This window comes from Myotis brandtii, unplaced genomic scaffold (assembly GCF_000412655.1).
Source record: "Myotis brandtii unplaced genomic scaffold, ASM41265v1 scaffold399, whole genome shotgun sequence".
Classification (NCBI taxonomy): domain Eukaryota; kingdom Metazoa; phylum Chordata; class Mammalia; order Chiroptera; family Vespertilionidae; genus Myotis; species Myotis brandtii.
In genome coordinates, this window is record NW_005365325.1 from 4714901 (window position 1) to 4725452 (window position 10552).

The 10552-nt window shown below is 37.1% G+C and overlaps 1 protein-coding gene across 2 annotated transcripts in view; it reads right to left on the bottom strand.

Annotated features, from left to right (window-relative positions):
* Window positions 1-10552, bottom strand: part of LUZP2 (leucine zipper protein 2) — a 317411-nt gene that overhangs the window by 12073 nt on the left and 294786 nt on the right. For both annotated transcript variants that reach the window (XM_005873094.2, XM_005873092.2), the window contains exons 9-10: window positions 6415-6579; window positions 972-1064 (exon numbers count right to left, since the gene is read on the bottom strand). In XM_005873094.2, the coding sequence (XP_005873156.1) occupies window positions 972-1064; window positions 6415-6579 (258 nt within the window). The remainder of the gene's footprint in view (window positions 1-971; window positions 1065-6414; window positions 6580-10552) is intronic.

The following is a 10552-nucleotide window of genomic DNA, read 5'->3' on the forward strand; positions in this document are numbered from 1 at the left end:
GTATTTAAAGGGCCAGAAGGTTGAGAACCACTGCAATAGAAGGAAAACAGATTGACTTGGTGGACCTATGTTTCTATTTTGACTTATTTTCATTTGCTATAGCCTGATTTCTTTTCAATCATGAATGGTTTCAATAGATACTTTGCATTTTGTTACCTAGATTGAAGCCTAACTTTGAACCTACTCAATATAATTGTTGTCATTTTCTGTTTCTCAAATCCAGACACAATAAATCTATGATTGTGCCAAAGTTCTAGAATTAAAATTTCATTACACTTTTTATAATTTAAAAAAAAATCCACGTTTCTTCTTATCATGTGAATGCTAAGAATCTCCCTTCCTCTAATGCAGTGGTTCTCAACCTTGGCTGCACATTAGAATCACCTGGGAATCTTTTTAAAATCCTGATTTCTGGGCCTCATCCTCCGGAAATTCTGTTTCTTTGTTACTAATGTTGTGGCCCCACCCCATAACAAAGAAACAGAATTTCCGGAGGATGAGGCCCAGAAATCAGGATTTTAAAAAGATTCCCAGGTGATTCTAATGTGCAGCCCAGGTTGAGGACCACTGCTCTAATGCAATCTCTCTATACTAGTACTTCTAGGTTTATTTGCTTTATGGGGAAAATACTATAAAATCACATCCTTTGGGATTTTGTTTACTTGTTTCTTTTTGTTTTTAATATTTTAACAGGTTATGTCATGTGGTCGTGGAAATAAGCAGCCTGCTGAGTGTATGGTTATCCTCCTTACATCAGACAACTCAAGTTCACATACTCCTAAGAGTCTGGTTATACTTCCTGATTCACATCCAAAGAACATCTGCTTTTTAAAATGTTAAAGTACAATGTTTAGATAGTAGATAGTATATATAAATAGACATGTCATGATGGCATGAACTAGGGTTGTTAAAATGCTTATGATCCCATTTTCATGTTGAAAACCATTAAAACTATTTTAAGTAAATCTTACATTTTCAGAATTGCACTCAGGGGCATTCAGATTTTCTTCCTTTGTTGTAACAACTTGAGAGTTCTCACTGCTTCCAGGAGTGCTTTGTTCAGGCTTCAGAAAGAAAGAGAGAACATGAAAAGAGACACAGAGAGAATAGGTTCAACAAATAGATTCATAGGACATGGTAAAATATAATACAATGGCAGTAGCACACTCAAAGAAAAATAACAACATGGGAATTTGTATATAATTAGAGACTTTAAAATTTCAACTTTAAAACTTAACTTAAAAATGAAATAAAATAATTTCTACTATTTTGTATTAGTGATGTCAATTAGGATTATTTTAAGAATCCTAGCTCCTCAATAAATCCTATATAATAAAGAACTAATATGTTAATGGTCATGACACCCTCATGCCATAACTACCATTCAGCAGGAGGCATGTGCATGGTGGGGCAGAGCTGCTGTGTTGCTCTGGAGACAGGGCAGAAGTGGGGAGGCACCCAGAGGAGGTGGGACCAGCTCGAGGCAACTTGCGGGACCAAGGGTGGGGCTTGAAGCAGCCAGAGAAGGCCAGAGGGGTCATGGGCGGGGCCAGAACACTGGAGCTCTGGGTGGAGAGGTTAGGATGTCAAGGTAGGGCGGTAAAGGGAGGGGGCGGTTGGTTGGGTGTGTGCGGGTGGGCGGGGCTGCACGATTTCACGCGCTGTGTTACTAGTAAATAAATAAATAAACAAATAAATAAATGAATGGAATCATGTACTTTCTTTTCACTTTAACTTCCAGTATATCTCAGAAATAGTAAGTACACACCTTATTTTCTCAGGAAAAAAGAAAATGTCTTGTAATATCTCATGTAATTTGCATAGAGGACTATATTAACTCCTATGCTTTACTAACTAATTAATTGTTGCTTTATACCTCTGGATATCCAAAATATTATTCTAAAATTCATCTTTTTAGGAACACCAAATTAAAAAGTAAGGTAAAATGAAAAGGCTGTTTTCCAGTTCTGGCCAGAGAAGGGTTATACCATAACTAATATATATATAAATATTCCTATTGGCTTGTGTAATATTATCTACTCAAATGAGTGTTTCTTGGTTAGCGCTGATTTGAATATACTGCTTTCCCCATTAATCTATGAGGGTGCTATTGGAAGATAGACAAAAACTCAGTGAGTGCTAACTTGTTTGGATCTGAATCTTTGATCTCAATGGATCACAGGGGATCTGGAAAAGAGGATTCTAACCATTAGGGACCTCGGAAGACAAAGACTAGGATGTGGTCTGGTCAGAGTACTCAAACCCATTAAGGTTTTCTCTGTGCTACACTCTAGACAGCACTGGCCTGTTTTTCTACAGGCAGTTATATTCCTTAGCAGGGGGGCATTCTTACAAAAAATAATAATTTTCTGAAAATAAACACCAAAGATACTTAATAAAACGAGTAGAATATTAAATGTAAAAAAAATAATGAAGCTAGTATATTAGAGAGACAATGGAAAACAGTTCCTATATTAATTCACCCAAATGCTGGGCTTTATGTATAATAATAAATAAATAAAGCAAATAAAATTCCTCTTTCCTTTTACTTAAATAAGTTTAATTTAGTTGTATGAGATACAGAAGGCATCCTGTCTTACTCCCTCTTTCCCTCCTATTCTTTCTTGTTTAATACCTCTATCTTCTGATCTCCCCCCTGAGCCTTCCCCAGGAATAAGAAAATAATTAACCAGGGAAATAAAATGTCTTCAAATAAGCCAGTTCTCTGTGTCACATGCCACTGATAAATATAAAGATGAGAAAGGTGTGATTTTTGTTTTCATAGAACTTACATAATTCGATTGTTATTCACATAAATAGCTGTAAGATAAAGTAGATTAATTAAAAGGGCACAAGCAGAATTGGAAATATTTCAAAAGGCCAATGTCAAATCCATTTGTGGTAATGAGAAAAGGCATGATGGAAAGGGTAATGCTTAAAATGGGCCTCTGGATGATTAAGGCAAGAGTGAGGAGGGAGCATTCAAGGTGATGGAAACACTGCAAGAAATTATATTTAGGAAGAAAGGTCAGTTGTTGGCCTATTGGTTTAGAGGGCAGCGGTAGAATAAATATGAGAAAAATGCTACAAAGTAGGGAGGAGAATCCCAGTATCAAGCTACAAAGTTTGTAATGATAGCTTTTTCTATTTTAAAATTATTCCAAAGAAATATTCATTTTTTTAAAAAATGAGGATAATAATATTTCTCCCTTTTAGAGTTTTGTGAGGAGCATTTAATTCCATATGAGTGTAGTAAAACTCAATAAATGTCAGTTAGTATTGATATCATTGCTATTCATATTATTTCTAAAACTGTCCATGACAAATAAGCATCAGTTTCCTAATAAAAAGAACTAATGTAATTTTAGAGTAGTTAATGTTATAAATGGTTATAGTAGGTGGCCTTATGTGTATGAGCATATAAATATGACAAAGAAGTCACACTACCTATACATGTTTAAAATATCAGTTTAATCTCAAAGCACTAACAAATACCTAAAATTGAAAAGAAACAAACTAGGAAATCAGGCATAGTCTTATTAAATGTATTTTCCCAACATTTTAAAGTTGAAAATTAAAACATCTAATCTATTTTGTACTAATAAAATTTAAGCATATAGAGAAGCTAGAGGAGGTCCATTTTTAATGTGGCTCGAGAACAAGCTTAAGGAGACCAAGGTTCTGCTTCTGGCTGTCTCAGGAGTGGGGTAATGCAATCTGGGACCTTACTGGGTCATTGCCAGGGCTTTAGCAGCCTCATCAGGAGGGATGAGGTGGAAGTGAGCACTGATGTTTCAGGAATATAAAAACCCCTTCCCTGTTCTAAAGAATGGGCTCTACATGGGGGAAGAGGGAAGGATAATGTATACAATGTCTGACGGGTGTGGCAAGTTTAGACATGGTTGGGCAATTGCATGGGGAGGTTGGGAAGAAGGAGTTTACTTCCATCAGATGAAACTATCATTATTCAGGCCAGGGACTCATGGAGATATAGGGAATACAAGGATATTATCTTTTCCTAAGTAAGAGATATGGGAAAATATCAATCAGGATTTCATAAGTGCTCAGCAAAACAGATTGGCATTCACGGAAGGATCTTGATCATAATATTAGTCGCAAATTGAATTCCTAATCGATGAAAATAAGGTGCATGTAGTTTTGCAAATGGTCAACTTTATAGGAACAAGTTCAGAAATTCTGCCTCTTGTGTCTTTACATAAGCATCCAGGGAACCTCTCTGTTTGCTACCCATATTCTTTGATAGCAAGAAAGCACAGGTGGTGGGGAGGGTTCTCCAATATATGACTCAGCTCTGTCAGGAATGCTTCCCAAATGGATTCATGTGCCATGGTGAATTTAGCCACAGAGAACACGCAGTGGCAAAATGAAAGGTTCTAGGTGGTGTTAATCTCATAGTGCATTTTATCATTTGCAAATTTAGATTTGCTTGAAAATATATAAATTTACTAGCCTTCTTTTAAATTTATTTTTAATTTATTAAATCTTATTGGAAAAAAAAAAGAGGCCAACTGGCTAACCAAGATATTAAAAAAGATTTACCTACTGAAAATGGAGAAACCAAAAACTAGGTGAGTCCAGCCTCTGATGTAGCAGGCCGGAAAGAAGCCAAGTGATTAATATCATATACCATGTCTTATCCATGCTCCTTGTCTCCCCTCTACAATCCAGAAGAATTGTCTTATCAAATATTTTGTAAATACAAGTTACTTTCATAGCTCTAGTAATACTTTTAAGAAGAAGAGAATCACACTTGATTCCAATTTTAAGTAAATAATTTTTGTTTAAAGAGGTAAAAATATGTGTTGGTTGTTTATTTTGGTACCCCTAGAAAATGGTGGGCTATTGAATATGGAAGGTTTTAACTTGGGTGTCAGCTTAATATTCCATAGATGGGTAAGTAGCTTTTATATCCTATAACACACATACTACTACTAGTACGTGGGAATTTTGGAGTCACAGTTTAAGTCATTTAATTGTCTTAAACTTTTAAAATTATCTCTAGTCTCATGCTGTATTTTTTTAAAATATGTTTTTTTTATTAATTTTAAAGAGAGAAAGGAAGGGAGAGGGAGGGAGAGAAATATCAACTGCTGCCTCCTGCATGCCCCCTACAGGGGATCAAGCCCACAACCCAAGCCCTGGAAATGGATCTGGTGACCTCTTGGTGCATGAGCCTGCACTCAAACACCTGAGCCACACCAGCCAGAGCTCATGCTGTTTTATGGTAGAATTATTTTGTTTCACTTTTTTTTTTAGTCTAGATCCTGAACGTAGTATTTCCTTAATCTACAAATTGTTCATATCCCCTTTATTCCAAAGATAGGAAATCACAGAAATAAGCAGCAAGAAATAGGCTCCAGATGTTTGCACAAATGTGTAACTGCATAGGTGGGTCTCAGGTTTTCCAGGGCCCACCCTGAGATATCAGCATCACAAGTGGTTCTGGTATCTGTAACATTCTTTTTAACAGCGAGAGAGCCTAAGGCAAATGAGAAGAGAGCCAGCACTTTCAAATAAATATATACTGTCAGAAAGGAAATCCTTTTTCCACTCTTTCAGGTTGTCAGGATTTATTTAAATGCACAGCCTGCAAATTGCAGATCCTGACAATTGAAACCAAAAGCCTGTGCCGCATATGATGTAGTGTGATGGGGACTTTGTCAGTAGGTCTCAAAAACCTCCTGGGAAGCTTTTAAAAAACACAAATGATTGGAGCCCAACCACAAAGAATTTGATTTAATAGGTCTGGGTTTAGTCCCAAGTGTCAGGAATTTTTTTTTTTTTAACAAGTATCCCAAGTGAGTTTAATGTGCAGGCAGTGTTGAGAACTGTCTTAATAATTAAAAAAAGTATCCACTTTTGAAAGAATGATAGTTATACACTAGGAAAAAATATTTCCCATTTTAACTTCTGGTGTACATTGGAATATAATACAAGACACTTTCTTTTAACTAACTATAACATAATAATTATTTTAGAATGTTAATTTAGAAAAATAATTGTTATAAATAATGATAATTACTATTATTTTACAATCAGATCATCCTGCCTAAGATTCAGCTGGCTTTCTACTAAAGATAGCCTTCACCATGTGACTATGCAGAGTTACAAATTGGGTTTCTATCATCCATTTACATTATTTTGATGTTTTACTTAGATCCACACTGATGACCACATAGTACATTACTTGATTTTACTTTGTATTATTATTATTGTTTTTTAAAATCATTATTGTTGAAAGTATTACATAGGTCCTCCTTTTTCTGCTATTAATCTCTTCCAGCCTCCCCTCACCCCCCAGGCACTCACTACCCCAGTGTCTGTGTCCACGAGTTATGCATATATGCATACAAGTTCATTGGTTTTACTTTCCAAAGCACAAATAAAGTGTACCTTGCTTTTTGTCCTTGCATCTAGAATCTTGACATCAATGGGACTGGGTGGAATTGACATCTGAGTTGGGTTTGACCTGATTAGACTCAAAGGGGGTGGTTGATCACGAAAAACAGATGACAGGCAGAGTTGAACGGTCTGTTTCAGTGCTTTCAGTTGTGAATCCTACAAAAAAAGAGATCATAATTTTTACATGATAAACAGAACCACATGATAACCTGTTTCATGCATAGTCAGTCTGTTTGTTTTTAGGAGTTAATGTATTTTATGATATATTTTGAACACTGAAATTCAGAGACATAACTTCCTTTTTTTTTCCTTGAACTGGTATGATTTCAATCATGATAGGTTGCTGAATCTATTTGTTGAAGAAAATATACTCTGGGGCACACTGAAGTAGAAAATGCTCTTAGAAACCTGCCTTCTTTCTAGTAGGACCAGCCACCTTTATTACAAATCCTTCCCCTGGCAATGTAGGCCTCTGTGTTTCTCAGATTAGCCTGTATTAGCGACTCAATTTCCTCACATATTGGGAAAAATAAATTTGTTTCCAATAAAACCTTTATTTCCTTTGGGCCTTGTTCAGAAGTAGAAGTTAATTTTCTTTGACTATAAATAATATTAATACTTTCTGATATTAGCATAGGATATCACAATCCTCCAAGCACTTCCAACTTTCACATGCAGGAAATAATTTTATGCTTTCAAACCTCTGTGAAACTGGCACTACGAATTATGATTTTACTGTGAAGAAAAGAAAGTTTGAAGTTTTCAGACGGGGTTATTTTCGGTTTATATCACCAGGCAGACTGAACTTACATAGACCATCATCTCTGCCTCGCATTGAATCCCCAGGACCCACTTCTGAAAATATTTTTTTACATACTAATAAGTTAAAAAATAATAATATAAAGCTGAGTACAAACGACAGAGAGATCCTCAGGGGCCAAAATGAAGAGAGACATCCAACTGTTAGGAAATCTCATGGTAACTCAAGGGTACTTTGGGGTGTGGATACAGACCCTAATAAGACAATGTCACAGAAACATCAATCTCAAGACATGAGATATGGCCTTGAGGTGAAAAGAGAGATTAGTTACTGAGGCCGAGACTCCAGGACAAGCTGGCACACATGGAGATGAGCCTTTCAGTGCCTTCATAGATCAGTGAAGCAGCACAGTTTGTTTTCTTTACCTGTCAAAGCCAAATACGCCCAACAAAACTATTGCCTTTCATAAACTATGCCAGAAACACTTTCACAGAGCATCCTCCCCTACTGGTATTTCTTGTCTCCCATAAAGCCTTCGTGATCAATTTGTTAAAAGCAGTGGCTATGATTTATATCCTTCCCAATGCCTACCTCTGTGCTTTCTACTAATATGTGGTTTATGATAATATTTATCTTTAAGTTGTGAGTGCGAATTGCTAGAATAGCAGTTTAGGAAATCTCTCTCTTTGGTCACAGCAAGAAATTTTGAAAAAGAAGCAATAAGAGCAACAACTGGAAATATATAAGACATAGAACAGACATGCATTTTCTTCTCATTACTTTTGCTCTATGAATTTGTCTAAGGCAAAATGAGAATCTGATGAGAACTAGGATGGAGAAGCATTAAGTGGACAGGAGGGGGCTAAGCTGAATAATGACCTTGTACTCAAAGTGGCCCCTTTTAATTGCTTGTCTGAGTCTCTAGATTGTTGCCCTTCCCCTACCCCATTGATTTCTATAATTGATCCGTTGTTTCCTTTATATAATTGATCACTAATTCTCATTTTTAATTTATATGTATATACACACATGTATAAGTTGCCTATTTTGTTCAGAACTGTTGTGGCACATAACACAATCCCTGATATCTTAAAGGGACTCAACAAAAGTTTTTTTTTAAATAAATGATGTAAAAACTTAGGTGAAAACATTCTGTGTGTCAGAGAAGAAAATTAACAAGTTATATCAATAAAAAGAAATGAAGTGGTAGTTCAGTTTTCTTCTTCTATTATTTCTTGTTATAATCCTGGCTGACCCTTTCTTTCTCTCACTACAGAACAGGAGATCAAGGTATTGGGTGTTGTGTCAGGAGTGAGCTATCCCAGCTGACACTGAACCATTTAAATATGTTCTCTGTGTCGCATCTTTTAGTGGGACAATAGAAACAGAGCTAATGTGACAGGGTCAGGCAAGCCTTGGCTACGACTCAAAGCTAATGTGGCTTTGAAATATAGAGATTTAATGTTTAAATCATGCAGAAAGTAACGGTGGTTATTGTATTCACTGTGTTCATATCTTGGCTCCTCTAAAGCCACTCTACATCTCAGCTTTGGATTTGTAACAGGCTTAAGGTATATGTTTTCATAATAGACAAATTCCAGAGTGGTGGCTGAAATTAGGTGCTGAAAATAAATAACAAACAGCATTCGGTTAATATTGTCAAACATCGATTTTCAATAAACATTGTTTAGGTAAGACAAATTTTTCCAATAAAACAACAACCGGGGATGCGTCTTACATGAACATTTGTAATTGTCCCCACTTTGATACAATCATCTTGCTTGTTCCACAGCTCTCCTGACACTGTCAGGATCATCGCAGATAACAGAAACATCACACAGACGTAACCTCCAACTCCTCAGCTTTCACAGCCACAGTAGTAAACTATCTTTTATGTTTCAACCTATTCTTAGTTTTATATTTTATCTCATTTTTGAACCCTAAGCCTGTAACTTTGCCCCCTACCTTAGATTCTGGCTCCAGTGCTTGAGTACATTATAGATTTTTTTTCTTTTTTTTCCTGCCAAAGACAGCAGATTGCTGTGAGCAACCCTGCCCTAATCCGGTCATCTTCTGAAAAACACACACAAAACGAAACCTAGTTTTCCACTTAATCTAGTTAATAGAGCCTGTTACCACAGACACTCCTCAGGTTTGGCTTGACCCAGTTCTATCAGCAGGACCCAGACAATGATTTTATATCACATGATTACATTTTCATTCCTGTTGCCTGCCATAGTCGGTTTTGAAACTGCAGGCTACTGTTCACTTTGAAGTTCACTGAAACAAGATGTCACCTAAGAAATAGGATGCAAACCATGTAATGTATACCTTGTCCTAGATCTTACAACCTATTCCCTCTGAAGGTCAGTCTTGTTTTTGCCCTGCCTTATTCCCACACCAAACCATTTTTTTTTCCAGACTCTAGTAAAATGCAGACTCCTTAAGAAGGACCTGCTTATATCAATGTCCTTTATTTATAGCTCATCAAACATTCCAAGCTCATTTGCATCTTACAGCCTTTATATTTGCTGCTTCCTCTGCTTGCAGAACCCTTTTTTCAAGTAGCTATGCAGGAAATTCCAATTAAAATTCATAACTCAGTTTATATATTATCTTCTTTGAAACATAGTCTCTGATCACCCTTTCAAGGAACACTCCTTTAGAATCTCTATCACTGTTTTTAAATTATGTCCTATGTAGCCCTTGTTACCACTGCAAATGATCTTATTGTTTATGTGTTTATTATTTATCTACTTCTATTAGAATGTAATTTCTTTGAGTGTCAGTACCTTTTCGGCAGCATCATCAGTTCCTAACTTAAATATTTGTTACATGAATAAATAAAGTAATTCTTCTAGAGGATATAAGTGGGTGCCATTTTGCATGAGAAAATCTACACTAATAAAAGAGAAACATGGTAATTAGCGTACGACCGCTACCCTTTTCATTGGCTAATGAGGGCAATATGCAAATTAACTGCCAACTAAGATGGCGGTTAACCGCCAACAAAGATGGCGGTTAATTTGCATATGTAGGCACAATGCAGGGAGGCGAAAGGGAAAGCAGGAAGAAGCCCCCTGCCCCTGACAGTGATCGGAAACCCAGGGGGGAGCTAAGAGCCGGGGAGAATTCTCCCAGCCATGATCGGAGAATCGGGCGCCTTTGCCGCCCTGGCCAGTGATAGCGGGAAGTAGGGGTGGAGCCAGCAATGGGAGCTGGGCACGGACGAAGCTGGCAGTCCAGGGAGCCAGGGGTCCCTTGCCTGGGCCTAAAGTGGAGCCCGAGATTGCGGGGCCGCTGCTGCTGCAGGTCCCCGCTGCCCGGGCCGGACACCTCGGCCAGAGGCGTTAGGCCTGGGCAGGGGCG